Consider the following 19,995-nt stretch of genomic DNA (forward strand, 5'->3'; position numbering starts at 1 on the left):
TCCTCCAAAAGTTCATCCGGAATGTTTTTTTTCTGGGCATTCTGTTATTGCCTATTAGTTTCCCAAACGAACTTACCAAGAATTTTTTAGAAGAGATTTTTGGAATATTACTAAGAAATACACTAATAACACTAGTTTACAGCATTTTTGAACTCGGTAAGCTGATAATCATTTTTGGTGTAGAATCATGTCCTGAGTTCGAAAACGCGAAAGAAAAAAAATACAGTAGAGCGGAAATTTTTTGGACTCTCCATACAAGGCTGATGATTTGAAATCGATTTTTGTTCTATTTTTAAGCAAAGTCGCTCACTTCAAACATCTCGTTCTCCGTAATCAATGCTCCGATTGAGCTGAATTTTTTACTGTAACTCGCCTACATATGATATGTCAAATAAACGTCGAGAAAGAATTTTCAAGTTGTTTTTTTCTTATTGAAAAAAATACATTTCTTCAAAAAAAATTGAAAATTTTGCTAAAACTGAAGAAGATCGTCCCTAAAACTCGCCAATATCTTGAATTTCATCAATCTGACGCAAAACCTGTATTCGCATGATCGAATGGTATTGTATTCAGCTTTTAATTTATGGAAAAAGATTTAAAAATGGATGAACAAAACGTAATATACAGGGTGTTTGGTTTCTGAGTGCAAACTTTTTAAAGAGTGATAGAGGACCATAAATGGTGAAGAAAATTGTTCTACGCATATGGTCAAATCTCAACCGTTACGTAGTTATTGAACTCCCCATGTTTTTGACTCTTATTGCCTTAACTGGCTATAACTTTAAAATGGTCAAACTTATCGCAGTTTTTTCACCCTTATTCGAAAGATTATTGAATTTTCTATTAAATGGCATCTTTGAATCGATTGGTTTAGTGAAATAACTAAGTTTTCTAGAGCAAAATAGCTAAAAATCGTGTGTTTCAATTTGTTTATGTCATTTATCTTTGAAAAATGCGTAATGAATTGAAATTCTTTCTTCGGCAAAGTTGTGGCCCCTAATCCACTTTACAATTCGTTCTTTGGCGCCAAACTTCTAACTCTTATCGTTTTCTTGCAATTTTGATTTAAATGTGCGGCACAGTGCGCAAAAAAGTACTTACCATGACAATTGCAAATTTATGATCTGAAATGTGACGTTTAAATCGAAATTGCAAGAAAACGATAAGAGATAGAAGCTTGATGTCAAAGAACGAATTATAGAATGGAGCAGGAACCACAACTTTGCCAAAGAAAGAATTTTAAGTTATTACGCATTTTTCAAAGATAATTGACAAAAACAAATTGAAACACACTACTTTTGAACTATTTGCTCTAGAAAGCTTGGTCATTTAACTAAACAAATCGGTTCAAAGATGCCATTTGATAGAAAATTCAATAAACTTTCGAATAAGGGTAAAAAAACTGCGATAAGTTTGACCATTTTAAAGTTATAGCCAGTTAATGCAATAAGTGTCAAAAACATGGGGAGTTCAATAACTACGTAACGGTTGAGATTTGACCATAAGCGTAGAACAATTTTCTTCACCATTTATGGTTCTCTATCACCCTTTAAAAAGTTTGCACTCAGGAACCTAACACCCTGTATTTGAGTTTTAGTAAATTACATATTTTGAAAAGTTGCAAAACTCGATATTGAGCTAAAACTCAAAAACTGTTCTACTTAAAATTTTTTGAAGGTCGGTTTCGAAATCAGCACTAAATTGTGCTTCAAAAATTTTGGTCGTTGACAGAAGTTCACAACTTTCGTTTTATTTTGTAAACTTGTGTAATAAGTTCGTAAATCCTATAATCATACTGAGAATTTCGACCCCCTCAGGATTATCTTTTTTATTTTTATTTGCTTAAACAAATGCATAATTTGAACTAGTTGGTCATCTATGAATTTAAGGAATGTTTGATGAAGATGTCGTAACTTCAATGCCCATCATTGGATACGAGACAAACTACACATAACTTATTTTCAAGTTCATATGAATACTATGTTAAATCCAAGGATTTCAAAATATTCAATATCAATTCTTTTATTTTTTTCTTAGTAAGTTACGTTTAATTTTCACTGTAAATCATTATATTTTAGAATCGGGAAAAATTTCAAAAACCTATCGGGAAAACCGGGAAAAACTCGGGAATTTTATTTGCCGCTCTGAGTGGCCACCCTGCAGTTTGGACGACCCTGGATGTCACAAACGTTAATAAATCAGTCTTACAGTAGATCCGATAGCTGAAGTTTATTTTGCAACGTTACTCTGTAAAGCAAAAATGACTACCGCTAGAAGTATAGATCTGAAGTTGTGTTCTATGGAGTAGTTTGATTGGTCTGGAACATAAAAAAAATGAAATGATTCATGCAATTCCAAGGCGGTCATAGATAATACTTGGATATGCCACAGTTCATAGCAAAAATCACTAATGTAAAGGCTGTAGATGTCAACGACTGAAGTTCTATTTCTCGGAGTAGTTTGGTTGGTCTGAAACACTTTCAAATTGATTTTGGAATGAGTGGCACAATTGTCATGGTCTAAGCACCAGGATAGTTTGAACCGAATGATATCTATTAGTCTTTCAGTAGACCCGGTAACCATAGTTATGGACCATAGAATGGATATGACTACTGTTACGAGTGTAGACCTAAAGATCTGCGCTTCCGAGTAGTTTGGTTGGTCTGGATATCTCAAACGAATTTTGGAATATGATTCGTGCAATTTAAAGTGGGATAGGGTGACGATGGGTATTATTGGCAGGTTTGTTCTCTTCGTCATGAGGGGTTTTTGTCGGCCAAATTTCTTGAAATTTGGTCATATAATTCAGCTTGGTTGGGAAGGATTTGAGACCAGCTTTGAGCTTTCAAAAAAACTCCCATGACGAAGAGAACAAAACTGCCGAAAATACACAATTTCCCCTAAATGATGTTCTAGTTTAAATCGAAACCCATTATTGTAACGACTGTAGATGTCGAGGACTAAACTCCAGGACAGTTTAGACGACGATGAATATCCCAAAAGTATATATTAATTCGCATCAGCTTAAAATAGTTGATTATGTTAATGAGTGTCTTCCGAGTTTCCAAAAGCTTCACAGATTACAGCAGATAATGCTGCAAAATTTACTGTTAAAACAAACATTATTCTTGTAAATTTCAAGGACTGAATTTCATAACAGTTTTAACGCTTAGAACATCCGAAGTTATGAGCAACTGCTTCATATTAGTAAAGAGGGCTATTCAAATACGTATGATTGTAAACCAAAAACCGGTCCCAAAGGGTTAAATTTCATTTTATTTTTTATTTTTTGATCGTTGGACTTTTTTGTTAAATTCTTTGAGGCATTTTGGGAATCCCTGTTACAAACTTTTCGTGGGGGTTTTCTATTTATTAATAATAACTTTGAAGATCCTGGCACCATATTTGGTAAAAAAATGTGCAGTGTATTTTTCCAAAGGTTTTGGATGGTTTCTATCTACATTTTTGTTAAATTCCTTCCAAAATCTGTTGAAGTTTAGTGTAAAATTTAAAATTTGTTATTCTTACTTTTTATCCATTTTTTCCAAGAATTGCTGAAAAATATTCATAACATTTTGTTAAAAACTATTCAGGGTTTCTAAGGATATTTTCTTTAATATTTTCTTGAACATTTTCTTAAAACACTTTTTTGTAAATTTGTAAGAAAGCCAGCTTCTCCAAGAAATATGTCGAAAAATATTTCACAAATTCTCAATACATAAAGTTTAGAAACTCATTTTTTTTTTAATTTTAACCATCCAATGTGAGGACTATTGCACAAGAAACTATTCAAGAAATATTTTTGAGAAAATTCGATTTTAGCATTCGCCTCATCCAAACAAAGCCGTCAAAACAAAAACTTCAGCATTATACAGCATTTTTTAACTTGGTAAGCTGATGATCATTTCTAGTGTAGAATCATTTCCTGAGTTTCAAAACGTGAAGGAAAACAATGACAGTAGAGTGAATTTTTTTTCGACATTCCATACAAGGCTGATGATTTTCGTTCTATATTTGAACAAGGTTGCTCCCTTCATATATCTCGTTCTCTGCAATCAATGCTCCGATTGAGATAAAAATTTTCACTGTAACTCATCAACATTATCTTCTTCAAATTCATGTTGAGAGAGAATTTTCAAATTATATTTTTCTTTTTAAAAAAATTACAAATCTTAATTTTTTTTGAAAGTTTTGCAAAATTTTGACGAGTTTGTTTCATATACTTACGAATATCATGACTTCCACCAATCTTGCGTAAAATTGTGCTATGAAGATCGAAACATATTATACTCAGCTTTCTATTTATGCAAAAAGATAGTAAGTTGATTGATTGCAACGCAAGATATTTGAATTTTAGTAAATACCATATTTTTAACAACTATAGAGCTGTTCTACTTGAATTTGTTGAAGCACGGTCTCGAGATCAGCACATAATTATGCATAAACATTTTTGGTCGTTGATAATTTATTTATCATAAGTTTGCTACAAATGAACTCAGAAGTCTTCTTCTCAAACTACTGTAAAAATGTCGCCAAGAGTTCTATTGGAAATTCCTTAGATAAACCAAACTTTCGTCATGAAATATTCAAGGACGTCTGCTAAAAATTCTTCTGATATATTCGTCAAGTATTTTTCTAGAAATTTCATAAAAGTACCACTATGGAAATCTACTAGAATGGGATATAAATAAAACTTTCAAGTTTTTTTTGTATTTTGCTAAAACCTGATCATGATTTTAACCGCCAATTGTTTTTTTTTTGCACAGTGACCGCACAATTTATGAATCGACAAAAATGACCACAGTTTATGGATCACTCCATTTGATCAACATGGTGATTCATAAAACGTGTACAAAAATTAAGGTGATTCATCGGTGAGGGGTCACTGTAATATCTAAAGTCCCTGTTTAGTAACTTTCCCGGCAATTTGAAAATTACTATTTTCAAACTTGATTTTTTCTCTGCCAGCTGCTGTCAGAGAACTGATTCAAATTTGATTTTACCAGCTGTGCACTACATCATAATTGTGGCTTTGTAATAGAGCGTAGGGGTCTTACGCGTTGGCTGTACCGGTTCGAATCCGGTGAGCGGCATACTTTATTTTTATTTAAACTTAGGTCAATGCAAATGTTGTTTTACTTTTATGTCTAAGACCTCGCATCGGGCACGAGGAGGGGAATAAATAAATACCCAACATTTGACATTTGATGACCCAAGTAACTTAAGTAATCTTAAGTTTTGTTCGGCTCTATAAGAGATCTCCATGATTAATTTTATAAAACTTGCATAAAACTGTTTTATACATCAAAACCTCTTGATAACCTCTTTGAGAGCATCTTCCGGCTAAGTGGACCACTCTCGGAGAGGTTTTGCAAACCACATTAAGTGTAGCAATAAAACTTTTTTTTTAAAAACCTAGTTGAAAAATATTCCAGTCTCGGAAAAAGGTTATGATGCTTGTTGTTGTTTGTTTGACAGCGAAACATGCAGAGAAGCTTAAAGTTCAGGATGATACATCATTCGTAAGTAGAAAGCGATCATTTCAAAGTGATATTTTAGTAGTTATTGTGTTGGTAGGCTTATGCGCATTCAATTTTACCGTGAATATTGGGGTTGTAGAAATATAAAATTAATGCGCTTCGAAAATGGTGAATATTATCATCTTGGAATTAAATAAATCAATTTGTTAATTTAGTAAAATCATCTCGAATCACAAGAAAACTCAGCTGAGAGTGTTTATTTATGTGGGCATATTATGGAAGTGGCGGCAAACTATCAATAGGGTCCTAAAATTAAAGACGAAATCTCGCTTATATTGAATAATACGATCAAGCATGGTATTCTAATCGGAATTGTACTTTACTCGAACTTGAAAAACAAAGGAATAATGAGAAAATTCAAAATAAGTAAAATGGTAAATAGTTTTACTTTGACATTTGAGGTCAACCTTGTGTGACTGAGCTCGACATTTTTCGCACTGGGATTTCAAAAATGTTCCTATCTGACATACACGGTGAAAAAAAATCACTCAAAGTATGTGTTATAAGCTAGGGACGAGACAAAAGGCTAAAAAAATAAAAATTATATATTTTCAACTAGGGTTAATAAAAACGTCAAAAATTGAGTAAATATGTACTCTTGAACCATATATTGTGGTTTAAAACGAGAATCCCGATAGGACTTTAGGAGCCTATTCATGGCTTATTTGAGCAAAATCAACTATTTTCCGTTCACGTCAGCTAATTCTTTAATATGGCGACGACCATAATTAGCGAAAATGAACGAAAGCAAGTTTAGTTTTATGATGACCGCAATAAACCTAGCAGTATCGTGGTTTCTGCTTTTTCACCAACAGATGTCGTTACTTATCGACCGGGTCATCATCTGTTGAGAGTTTGAATAGTTTTACTTATTAATACGAATGCCAGAAGGTTTACATATCGGAGAGTTTTGTTTACTCTTAAAATCTGGCTTTATGGATATCTTCAAGTATACTATAAAACATTTCATCAATAGTTTTCATAAAAGTAGTCATAAAACAGTGAGTTTTAATTATTGCTATGATAAAACCCTGATAAAATCATACAAAACTCATCCGCAATCGAACTGTTACTTGGACAAATTTATCTAGCAGATATCTTGAAAACCATCATAAAATCTTATACCTTTTATTTAGGTTTTATGATGGTTCTTATAACCTTTTCTAGTCTATTTGACTAATAAATGTTACTTGGGAAAGAAACAACCAAATAAAAACAAAAAAAAAACTATTAAAATATTAAAATTGTTTTCAATTATTAAAAAAATGTTATTTCGAAGTAATTTTTCTATGGAAAAAGAAGTATGAGATTTTGCATAGGAAAACATACTTATTGCATTTTTGAGCATGAGCATGAGCATAGATGACCGCACAATTCGTAGTAAAACATATTTATTGCATATTTGTTGCATTAAGTTGAAAATGTTTATTTGAAAGTATTTTTTTATTTTTGTTTTATTTTATGAAAATGAGTGAGTATAATCGTACTTTTGTACATTTTAATTCTGCCCTATTGAGTTACACAAAAACCTATTCACGAAACCTACTGCAAGCCTATTCATATACGTGAGAACAAAAGATGTTTACAAAGTTCTTACAGATAGATTAACACGGGAAATCTGAACACAAACCACTACCACACAGGAATTTGGATTGGTCAATTTTGCTTATCCTTTGACAGATACGCGTATTTCGACTACCACTTGTAATCTTCCTCAGTGTCAGTTATCCACTCTACAAGTGGTAGTCAAAATACGCGTAGCTGTCAAAGGATAAGCAAAATAAGGCGGAATTAAAAGGTGCAAAACTGATTACCCTCATTCGAAGAGAGTATTCTGCATAGAGGGTTCGAAAAGTCGGTACAAACAAGATGTATTATCGTCGCGTCACTAAATCGAAGTCGCTTGAAGTACATGCGAAGTAAATTTGAATCTATTTTTCTTTTGCGCATCATAAAGCTAATTAAGAGCTACAATATGCAAAAATCTAAATTGAGTTGCGACATTGCTCAATTTTCGCACCGCCTGTCACTTTGGATTTCAACCAAAAGCATAATAAATGAATGAACAATAACAAAAAAAAAACAGTTTCGATTATTTATATCAGAAACATGGTGAGATAATATTTTCATTTCACGATATTTCTATTTCACAATATGGCATAAAATGAGCAAACCGATTTAACAGTGTAGCTAAACAATAAAAAAAAAAATAATTTTTCCACTAAAACAAACTTTGTTAAACATAATCTCGATAGCCGAAATAGTTAAAGGGAAGGTCCCTTGCGTTCACTTTTCAAATTCTGCATTTTGCCTCACGTTTTTGAGAGTACAAATCTGGAGATCCGTCTAACGAAGCGGGCTGAAAATTTTACTCGATATTCTTTGCGAGTGAGCAAGCAACAAGTAGCATTTTCAGTCTCGTTGGCCTGATAAATAATCAGATTTGTGGTCTTGAAGTTTTGAACGAATTGAAAGGCGGCTATTATGGCGGCCATCTTTGGTTTTTGAACAACCTTGTCCTTAAGCATACTAGCTTTCATTATTATGAGAATATAGTTTATATTCAATATATGTCATCGTGTTGCAAGTAACCCCGTTTGACGGTATAAGAAGGTACTGAAATGAACCTCCAGGAACTGTTTGTAACGTTTCAAGGATCACCTTAGGCAACCTTCAAGCTGTTTAAGTAGTCTTACTGGAATTTGGGTATTATATTGTCAACTCATTTATGGTACTCATTTGTATAGTTCATAGCCATTACTGCTATTGTTGTGTTCTCTGTATTGCATTCGCCTTAAACTACATTGTATTGCTACAATGCATTTTTTGAGTCTTTTTTAGGTGTTAAGCAGTCAAATACGTGAACTACGGGGGATGGCCAAAATGTTTTGGATAGGCAACTTTTTTTCTCTCACAAAAAAGTTCAACATGCTATAACTTTTCATAGAGTGCATCGAAAAATCTCAAATTTTGTCTGTTTGTCAACCTATTATATGTGCATCATTGGTACAAATTTGGGCTCAATTGATTAATCTTTCGCAAAGTTAGAACCGTTCGGGTAAACACTATTTTTAGACAACTCATTTTTGAGCTGTCATATCTCGGAAACCAGTGAACCGAATTGAATGAAATTTTGAACGTACACTAACAATATACAAATGCTTAATAAACTATTAAAACATAGATACTTTTTGAACGGTTGAAAAAATTATCATGAATTTACACTTTTTGGATTATTTTCGAAAAAATGTATTTTTTAAGTCTATGTCAATAAATTTTAGTGTTGATGTCCAAAGATTTTCCACTTCTGTTCTAAAGTTACTTTAATCAGATATATTAAAGCCTATTTAGATTAAAGGAAGAACACATTTAGTAATTTTTGTGTGGTATTGTAAATTTGACTTATTTTCCTCTATATGGGTAACAATTTCAACCCGGTATAACTTAATTCGCCGTGAGAAAATATTACATTTTATAACGTTGTATTAAGTATTAATATACTGTTGATAAACATTATAAAATTCATTCAATTCGGTTCACTGGTTTCCGAGATATGACAGCTCAAAAATGAGTTGTCTAAAAAATAGTGTTTCACCCGAACAGTTCTAACTTTGCGAAAGATTAATCAATCGAGCTCAAATTTGTACCAATGATGCACATATAATAGGTTGACAAACAGACAAAATTTGAGATTTTTTGATGCACTCTATGAAAAGTTATAGCATGTTGAACTTTTTTGTGAGAGAAACAAAGTTACCTATCCCAAACATTTTAGCCATCCCCTGTATTTTTCAAAATAATAATTTCGATTATAATAACTCGATGGTGAAATAGATTTGCCAAACAAACAATCGAACTAAGTACAAGTTGATCTTTGACTTCACAAGATTACTACTTGAATACAGTAGACGTTCACTCGGTGCAAACGGTTTAACTGCAATGCTTTTTAACTGCAAGTCCGCTAAGTGCAACAATTTTGCAGTTATCACACCGCTATCTGTCAAAAACGAAACGTCAACACGGTTGCGATGTTTTTCAGATGCACTATAGCTGCATTGCGATGTTTTGTGCATTCTGGCTGCGTCCAACAGCATTTGACAACTGTTTGACGGCTGTCAGTCGTTGCAGTTAGCGAATTTCATTCGGTAACTGAAACGTAAACATGTTGCACTTATCGAACGTCTGCTGTACTTAAATAAGGTTCGGATAATAGACAATAATTCCCAGCCTAGTTCACAATGACATTATCTACAACGATTCTTATATAACAATTAAGATATAGAGGATTTGAATAAATTTTTATAATTCATGGTACATTTGTTTAAACATTGCATTTTGGGAGAAGATAACCTAGTTTTGCTCTAGCTAAGTTTCGTCTTACCATACAAGAATCAAAAAAGGTATGAAGAAGGCGAAAGTTTGAGCTTAGCCAAGCAAGATATTGCCACCCTAATGTTACATACAAGCTAGATTATAATAAGAGGGAATACAAAATATCTTTTAAATATGTGCGCAATCTTTCAAAAATCATCCTTTTTACACAAAAACTAACCCCATTTGTAACACCATCCCTCCGAACGATCATGCAGAAGGCCCACATCGCGGTACTGAGAGCAGCGCGCACACATATATAGGTTGCAGTTAATAACGGGGACAACTGAAAAATTGGGACTTGCGGTTTGTTGTTGTTAGCATGCACAAAAGACTTCGGTACCCTCTAGGTTTGGAATAAACACCGCCCTGGCGTGAGTTGCTTTATTCGAAACATCTCGGTGTACCGAAGTATCGGTTATCTACAAACTTAAAAGATTTTGGGGAGCGGGATGTGGAGACGAGGGTAGGGATGGAGCAGCCCCTAGTTTGCGACCTATGCTGAGACGTTGCGGCGAAAAGGAGTGCTTTCGTCAGGTGGGGTTGTTGGGGTGGTTCAGGAATAACAGAGAAGGAAGTTGAAAGCACTTTGGATCGAGGTGGACGGTTTGTTCGATGGATAGCTATAGTGGAGAATACCTATGCTTGAGAATTCAAAGGATTGATAATTCATGGAATAATTCGGATAGCTCTAGAATACCCAAAACCCCCCACCGTATTGATTCAAAGAAACCGAAGTGTGTACGAACCCTTAGATAGATGTTCAACGATGCGTTACCAGAGTTCATCATACACATTGTGTACGTCATACTACCGCTGTTAAATCAATGGACGTGAACGCTAAACCTAAATGATTCTATTGACGAGGACATCTTAGGTAGGTTTTTAGGGAAATGTTACGGTTGGGCAATGGTAGTCAAAGGGGTGGGATGGGCCATGCAACTAGCACGCAATTGATTGATTTGGAAACGAACCCTTAACCGCCAATTCGGTAGTGGCCGATGCGGTATCGGCATGGTTGGTGGCCTGACACGAGTAGTTTCCGGCGTGATATCCCTGTACGGATTCGATGCTCAAGGTACTGCCACGTTTGCGGGTTTCGATGCGAATACCTTTGGTATTTCGTTTCTCGATGAAGTTACCATCGAACACCCACCTGAACGTCACGGGAAGATCACCGTGGATAACTGTACAAATGAGTTGGAAGAATTCATCCACGAACGTTGGATTGTCGCCAGTGTTGACCAAGGATATCTTCGGAGGTACTGGGGAAAAATGGAAGGGTGGGAAAACAGCTGCTTAGTATCCTAATCTAGCTACCGTTAACGATAAGTTCTTCAGTAAGCTCCGTCATGCCGGCATTATTGGACACGCGACAAGTGTAGTTTCCCGCATGATTCCAGTTGATTCCTTCGATGCTCAGTGCCTTCGCTCGCCTTCCAAATTCTGTCGTAGTGAGCCCGGTAAGGCTGTCGATGGCACTGATCGCGTTGCCGTTGAGTAACCACTCGATTCGGAAGGGGAAGTCCCCGGAGATCACACTGCACTGTATCGACGCCGAGTCGCCGTAGTTCATGGGATCCGTACCGAAGCTGAACGGGAGGATCTTGGGAGGAACTGAGGTTTGAGGGATCGTTAGGATTTGTCTACATCACGGGATTATAACTATTGCTTAAACAATCTAGTAGTTCTTAACAAACCATTGACGATCAATGTATCGGAATGGTACGCGGAGCTTGCGCGATTCGTTGCCTTGCACGTGTAGTTTCCTGCGTAGCGAGCGTCAACTCCATCGATGGCTAACGCTTTCGTTCGTTTACCAAAGTCGGCAATGTTCACATTGCTTGCGAAAGCAGTCTGAGAAATCGGAACCCCATTGAAGAACCACTCGATCATTATGGGCATGTCACCGGAGATGACACTACACTGAACGGACGCGGAGTCACCATAGTTCAAGGCTTCCTCGCCGAACATGAAGGGCGCGATCTTGGGAGGAACTGACGGACATGGAAGGAATACAAAACAAAAACAGTATAATGGCGCATACCGATCACTACAAGTTCAGCAGTATAATTCGTAAACCCAGCCGGGTTCGATGCCCGACAGGTGTAGTTTCCCGCGTATCGTTCGTTAACTCCGTCTATCGAAAGTGAACGGGTGCGTTTGTTCAGCGTGGTAACGCCGAGTCGATCCATGTTACGTTGCATTTCAATAACCGGGACTCCATTGAAGAACCATTCGATCATCATGGGGAAATCTCCGGACGTTACACCGCAGTAAACCGAAACCGATTCTTCGTAGTTCAAGGGATCCTCACCGAAGGTGAATGGAGTGATTTTGGGAGGGACTGGAGGGATCAATCAGAAATCAAAGAAACAAACCATTAACGAAGAGTTCGGCAGAATGTGCAGCCGTTTCGGCGTGATTAGTCGCGCGGCAGGTATAGTTTCCCACGTGTCGTTCGTTAACTCCATCTATTTGGAGAGCTTTAGCTTTCTTTCCCAGATTGGGTTGGTTGATGTTGTAGAAGGGGTCAAGATCATCGACCGGAACCCCGTTCAGGTACCAGTGTATTCTAACGGGGAAGTCTCCGGATGTGATACTACAGTAGATGAGTACGGAGTCTCCATAGTTGAGCGGTTCATCTCCGAATGTGAAGGGAGCGATCTTGGGAGGGACTAGGATTTAAAATTATACAAGAACACAAACAAACCGTTAACGAATAGTTCAGCAGTGAATGAAGTCGTTTCGGCGTGGTTTGTAGCTTGACAGGTATAGTTTCCCACGTGACGTTCGTTAACTCCGTCGATCGATAAGGCCTTAGCTTTCTTGTCGAAATTTGCTTGATTAATATTGTAGAATGGATCTAGATCATCGATGGACACGCCGTTCAAAAACCAGTGTATTTTGATAGGAAAATCCCCAGATGTAATACTGCAGTATATGAGTGCCGAATCACCGTAATTTAGAGGCTCGTCTCCGAATGTGAAAGGGGCGATTTTAGGAGGAACTGTAAGGAAAGGGCAAATGATCACAAGCATCGTTCAGAACATGTTTACCGTTGACGATCAACTCCGCAGAGTGGTAAGCACTATCCGCTATGTTCGAAGCTTTACACGTATAGTTCCCTGCATACCGGCCATCTACGTTATCAATCGATAGCACCTTGGATCGGCGACCAACGTCTGCGATGTTGATTTTGTCCATTTCGGATACTTGATGAATGGGAATGCCGTTGAACAGCCATTCGATAAACACAGGCATGTCTCCGGACGACACACTACAGTACACGGACGCGGAATCACCGTAGTTCAGTGGCTCTTCTCCGAAAGCGAATGCAGTTATTTTGGGAGGAACTAGGGAAAGGAAGGAATGGAAACACAAATGATCTACCTAATAATCTCTGTACCGTTAACTATCAACAGAGCCGTATGCTCCACCGAGGTAGCCTTATTCGTTGCGACACAGCTGTAATTCCCAGCGTATTGCTCGTTAACTCCATCGATAGACAGTGCCTTCGTTCGTTTACCAAAATCCGCCACATTAAGTCGGTCCAAGTCCACCCTGTTGGCCAGTGGACTTCCATTGAAAAACCACTCGATCGACACCGGAAGATCACCGGAGATGATGTTGCAAGTAACCGAGGCGGACTCCCCGTAGCTCATGGGTTCGTCGCCAAACGAGAAGGGGGAAATTTTCGGAGGAACTGTCGAACAAACAAGGGATTTTTTGTTAAATGGTCATCTTACTACTTTGAACAGTCCCTTGATCTACGTAAACAATCGACGATTCTTGTAGAAAGGACAAGGAGGGGTTAAACGTACTGGAACTTAACAAACAAATAAACTGAAACCCGTCTAACCGTTTACCAGCAGCTCGGCAGAGTACGAAACCGTAGCTGCCCTGTTGGACGCTTCACAAGTGTAGTTTCCTGCATGTCTACCCTGCACCGCGTCGATACTGAGCACCTTCAACCGTTTACCGATGTTCGTTACAGTGATCGTGGGGTCCAGAATAAGCAAATCCCCGATGTACCATCTGATTTGCAGCGGAAAGTCTCCGGAGTGGACGTTACACTGAACCGAAGCCGACTCGCCGGAGTTCATCGACTCTTCACCGAAGCTGAACGGAAGGATCTTGGGTGGAACTGGAGGGGAGCGGTAAAAATGCTAGGATAGTTACAAACCATACCGTTGATGAATAGTTCTGCTGAAAACTGTATGATATCGGCTTTATTGGAAGCTTCACAGGTGTAGTTGCCGGCATGGGCTGCTGTTACCGAGTCGATCGTCAGTGCTTTCGAACGTTTCCCAATGTTTGTAATGGCAATGGCAGGGTCATCGATGTCCTTGCCATTGAAGTACCATCGGATACCTATGGGCAAATCTCCAGACGGTACGCTGCACTGTACGGATACGGACTCACCGTAATTCATCGGTTCATCTCCAAAGATGAACGGAAAGATCTTGGGTGGGACTGTGGAAATCAAGGATAGGAAGCGTGCGGTTAGTTACTTGAAAGTGAAATCATCACAAACCGATGACGACGAGTTCTGCGGTATGTGTAGTAGTGCCAGCGTCGTTCCGCGCAACACAGGTATAGTTTCCAGCGTTGTAGGCGCTGATCGATTCCAGAGTTAGGGTACTGATGCGACGACCGGAATTGTGAATTGACACTCCACGATCGTTGATTCGAGGAATCGGTACTTCGTTGTGTAGCCACTGGAATGCGATCGGCGTGTCGCCCGTGATGACTGCGCATTGGACCGTTGCCAGGTTTTCGATGTGGGATGGTTCATCGCCAAAGCTGAACGGCGAGATTTTCGGAAGGACTGGAGTGGAAATCGGGATTAAGGAATGTGTAAACTACATGCAAATGGAGTCATGCTGTTGATTCTATGGGTAAACCCGGTACCGTTAACAAACAATTCGGCAGATTGATTCCGAACACCGGCAATGTTCTTCGCTGTGCAGGTGTAAACCCCGGAGTGATTGGCACTAACAGACGGGATATTAAGGGAACTGGATCGTTTGCCTATCGAAGTGATCTCTATGTTGGAACTTATCCGCAGCGGTTTGCTGTTGAACAGCCAGGTGATCTCAATCGGGAGATCACCTTTCGAAACGTGGCAGGTGACTTGGACACTTTCTTCCGAGTCAACTTCCTCCTCAAAGTGGAACGGGTTGATCACCGGAAGAGCTGAGAATATCAGGATAGGGCGTAAGGACGTGTGGTCGGATTAATTGTGTGATACAACTGCGCATTACATAGTGATATTGATCGATCTACCGTTGATCACTAGTTCTGCCGAGGAGACCGATTCTCCAGCACGATTCTTAACGCGACATTCGTAAGTTCCGCGATGAACCGGTTGAATCGCTTCGATGCTCAACGAGCTAAGTCTTTCGGACAGCTTCGTTACCATGATCCCCTCATTTTCGGAAGATATCGGAGCCCCATTCAAGTACCACCGTAGTTCCAGTGGAGAGTCGCCCTTGACTACCATGCAGTTCACTGCTACACTGTCGCCCGTGTTGAGAATTTCCTCGCCGAAACTGAATTGCATGATCGTTGGGGTTACTGCGGAACAGGGATACGGAATTGTATGTGGGATATGATGGAAGGAAACCAAAAGTTACTAAATTATCTGTGATATTTTGTACCATTGATCGCCAGTTCAGACGATTGTACCGATTCACCCGCCTTGTTTTTTGCTCTACACTCGTAGACTCCTCGGTGATAGTGACTGATAGGATCGATACTCAGAGAACTCAGTCTTTCAGTCATTCGTGCTAGGATGACCCCGTTTTCATTGGAAGGGAGCAATTGGTTATTGAAGTACCACCGTATTTCTAAAGGTGCATCACCTTTATAAACCATGCATTGGACAGCAGTGCTTTCCCCTGAATTCAGCGTCTCTTCACCAAAACTAAACGGAGTGATCGAGGGTGGGACTGAGGACAGAGGAAAAAAACGAAAAAGCATTCAAACCAAGGAAGTAACTAACCCAAAACTTTCAACTGTGAAGAGTGCCGAACTTCGCCGGCTTTGTTCCGCGCTAGACAGCTGTAGTTGCCCGCATGACCCGAGTTCACCGATTCGATCGTGAGCATGCTTACCCGATGACCACTTTTGGTGATAATGATCCCCTTGCCGGTGAAGATCGGCTGACCATTGAACAACCAGAAGATTTCGATGGGTAGATCACCCTTGGTAACTGCGCAGTTTACCGTAGTCATGCTGGAGGTGTCGAAGGGTTCGTCGCCAAACTCGAACGGCATGATGTAGGGAACAACTGAGGATTGGGTTGTGGAGGATTATGGAAAGAAAAGCATGTAAAAGCAGAATTTAGAAGCAGATCAGACCCATAACTCTAAGCTCGGACGAATGCTCAACGCTTCCGGCTCGGTTCTTCGCTACACAGGTGTAGTTCCCCGCGTGTCTGGGTTGAACCGATTCGATCGATAGTAGACTGGTGCGTTGGCCGCTCTTGGTTATCAGAATTGTGTCGCTAGTGTAGACGAGTTGATCGTTGAACAGCCAGAAGATCTCAATTGGAGTATCTCCTTTGGTCACTGTACAGCTTACAGTGGTGGCGCTGTAGACGTCGAACGGTTCTTCACCAAAGTCGAACGGATGGATGATTGGAAGAACTGGGAAGGGAAGGTTCCGGAAAGAAAAAGTTAAGCAATCAAAGCAATTTACCCATAACCCTCAGTTCAGCATCGTGCTGAGCGTGTCCAGCCTTGTTCTTAGCTATACAGCTGTAGTTTCCCGCATGTCTCGGTTGTACGGATTCTATTGAAAGCATGCTGATCCGTTGGCTACCGCTGGTGATCAACACCCCATCACCACTTTGCAGGTGGTACCCATTGAATAACCACTTGATGTCCATCGGTAAGTCCCCCTTGGTTACGGCACAGCTGACCGTTGTAGCGCTGTAGATGTCGAACGGTTCCTCTCCAAAATCGAACGGTAGAATGATTGGAGTCACTGCGACAGGCGGAAGTGAAACGGGAAGGTAGGAAGGGTGAGGAAAAATACATTGAAAACTAGAAATCCCTAAACAGATTCTGACCCATGACTTGTAGCTGAGACGAATGTTGCGTTTGCCCGGCCTTATTCTTGGCGATACAGGTGTAGTTGCCCGCATGACGTGGTTGTACGGATTCGATCGAGAGGAAGCTGATCTTTTGGCCGTTGCTTGTGATCAACACTCCGTCACCGGTTCGAAGCCGGTGGTCGTTGAACAGCCAAATCAGTTCGATCGGAGAATCTCCTTTGGTAACGGCGCAAGTGACTGTCGTCGTGCTATAGATGTCGAATGGTTCGTCTCCAAATTCGAACGGCATGATGATCGGAAGAACTTCAAGGATTGAAGGAAAGGGATAAACAAAAGGAAAGCAGATATACTAGACAATTCACACAAACCCATCACTCGCAACTCGGAGGAGTGCTCCGCTTGTCCGGCAGTAATTCCCGGCATGTCGCGGTTGTACGGATTCGATAGTTATGATACTGATTCGCTGCCCGCTTGGAGTTACCAGAATTCCATCCCCGGTTCGTAGGCGATGTGCATTGAACAACCAAATGATTTCGATGGGAGCATCACCTTTGGTTACGGCGCAGGTAACTGTAGTCGTACTGTAGATGTCGAATGGTTCGTCTCCAAATTCAAATGGCATGATGATGGGAAGAACTAAGCAATGGTTTCAAGAATAAGGAAGGGATTCAAAGTAAGCGTTTTACTCAAAAACAATCCTAACCCATAACTTTCAGGTCGGACGAGTGTTGGACCTGCCCGGCGCGATTCCGTGCTATGCACGTGTAATTCCCCGCATGTCTTGGCTGGACGGATTCAATGAACAACATACTAAGTTTCTGATTAGTGTGGGTGATCAGCACTCCGTCACCCGTGCGTAGTCGATGATCGTTGAACAACCAGATCAACTCGATTGGAGCATCCCCCTTGGTTACAGTGCAAGCTACCGTTGTAGTGCTGTAGATGTCGAATGGTTCATCCCCAAACTCGAAAGGCAGTATGATCGGGACCACTTAGATAGGGCGGGAAAAGAATAAAACAAAAATGATGTATTCTCAACTCGATCTTACCGATAACCTTGAGTTCCGAGCTGTGCGACACTTGACCAGCTCGGTTCCGCGCTACGCAAGTGTAGTTTCCTGCGTGTCTCGATTGCACCGACTCGATCGATAACATGCTGATCTTTTGCCCACTTTTCGTTATCAGTACCCCATCGTTCGTAGAGATTGGATTCCCATTGAACAACCAAACTATAGATATCGGAGTATCACCCTTGGTAACTCCACAGCTAACCATGGTGGAGCTGGAGCTATCGTACGGTTCATCACCGAACTCGAACGGGATCATGACTGGGATCACTGCGGATATTTTCAGAAAAAGAAAGCGGTACAAATGACTTTAAGGTCAAAAATGTGATCAACAACTCTAGTCTCGCAGTAGTCCGCTCCCTGTTCCGACTGGACAGACTTCATGCGGATGATACCCTGTTTGTTACTGCGGAAATGCGTTACGTCGAACATCCAAACGATCTTTAATAGTCATAGAAACCCACGAAACCAAAGACCATGAACTACGATACGAAGGTAGACGATTGGATATGGGAAATGGACAGGGAAAAGCTTTCAAGTGCAGTACATAAAAGAAAAAGTGCGAGTTTACCAATTACTTTCAACTCCGAGGTGTGCTCGACGAACCCCGCACGGTTCCGCGCCACGCACGTATAGTTTCCGGCGTGCCGCGGTTGAACAGATTCGATCGAGAGCATACTGATTTTCTGACCACCTTTCGTGATCAAAATCCCATCATTGGTATGGATCGTGCTATCGTTGAACATCCAGTTGATCTCTACCGGTGTATCACCTTTTGCCACGGCGCAGCTGACCATGGTCGTACTGGCCATATCAGCCGGATCTTCGCCAAACTCGAACGGGAGCAGAATTGGTGGAACTGGACAAGACAGGACGGAAGGAAGGAAGGATGGTAAACTGGTGTGAGCATCTACATGATCTAACCTATGACTTTCAACTCTGAGGTGTGTTCTACGAATCCGGCTTTGTTATGCGCGACGCAAGTGTAGTTTCCCGCGTGCCGCGGTTGAACGGACTCTATTGACAGCATACTGATCTTCTGTCCACCGCTCATGATTAGAATACCGTCACTCGTGTGCAACTTCGTACCGTTGAACATCCAGTTCACCTCAATAGGAGTATCTCCTTTTGCCACCGCACAAGTTATTGTAGTTGTGCTTAGCATATCAACAGGATCTTCCCCAAAGTCGAACGGGATCAAAATGGGTGGAACTTGGAATGGTGAAATACAAAAACAAAGCGTAATACAGTTAAAAACTGACAACTAACCTATCACTTTCAGTTCGGAGCTATGCTCCGTAAACCCGGCTTTATTACGCGCTACGCAGCTGTAGTTCCCCGCATGCTCCGGTTGAACACTTTCAATGTACAGAATGCTCATTTTCTGTCCCGATTTTGTAATGGTAACCCCCTCGTTGAACTCGATCTTCGACCCGTTAAACATCCAGTTGATCTCGATCGGAGAATCGCCCTTGGCGACCGCACAGCTAACCGTAGTCGTACTCAGCATGTCAGCCGGTTCGTCGCCAAACTCGAAGGGTAGCAGAATTGGAGGAACTTTTTGGAAGGTGGGTAGGGTAGAACAAAGCGAGAAGGAAACACTGTAGTATGTATACGGGGGTCTAACCTATCACTTTGAGTTCGGAGCTGTGTTCCACGAATCCCGCCTTATTGCGAGCTACACAACTGTAGTTGCCTGGGTGACGCGGTTGAACCGATTCAATGTAAAGAATACTCATTTTTTGACCCGATTTTGTGATTGTGATCCCATCGTTGGTGCGGATATTATCCCCGTTGAACATCCAATTGATGTCGATAGGAGGGTCACCTTTGATAACCGCGCAGCTAACCGTAGTCGTGGTAAGCATGTCGAACGGTTCCTCACCAAATTCAAAAGGCATGATCGAAGGGATGACTGGATGGAAGTTGGGGAAGTAATGGCAAATTAAAGATC

The 19,995-nt window shown here is 40.1% G+C and overlaps 1 protein-coding gene across 50 annotated transcripts in view; it reads right to left on the minus strand.

Annotated features, from left to right (window-relative positions):
• The window catches only part of LOC115262726 (cell adhesion molecule Dscam2), a 232,095-nt gene that overhangs the window by 54,496 nt on the left and 157,604 nt on the right, over nucleotides 1–19,995 (minus strand). For 15 of the 50 annotated variants that reach the window (XM_062842651.1, XM_062842652.1, XM_062842645.1 and 12 more), the window contains exon 10: nucleotides 11,232–11,528. The exons of 31 other annotated variants lie outside the window; for them this stretch is intronic. In XM_062842651.1, the coding sequence (XP_062698635.1) occupies nucleotides 11,232–11,528 (297 nt within the window). Of the gene's footprint in view, nucleotides 1–10,885; nucleotides 11,177–11,231; nucleotides 11,529–11,611; nucleotides 11,909–12,970; nucleotides 13,268–14,448; nucleotides 14,743–19,995 lie in introns of all 50 variants that reach the window. 4 more of the 50 variants (XM_062842632.1, XM_062842620.1, XM_062842655.1 and 1 more) reach the window with 4 other exon arrangements.

Source organism: Aedes albopictus, chromosome 3 (genome assembly GCF_035046485.1).
Source record: "Aedes albopictus strain Foshan chromosome 3, AalbF5, whole genome shotgun sequence".
Classification (NCBI taxonomy): domain Eukaryota; kingdom Metazoa; phylum Arthropoda; class Insecta; order Diptera; family Culicidae; genus Aedes; species Aedes albopictus.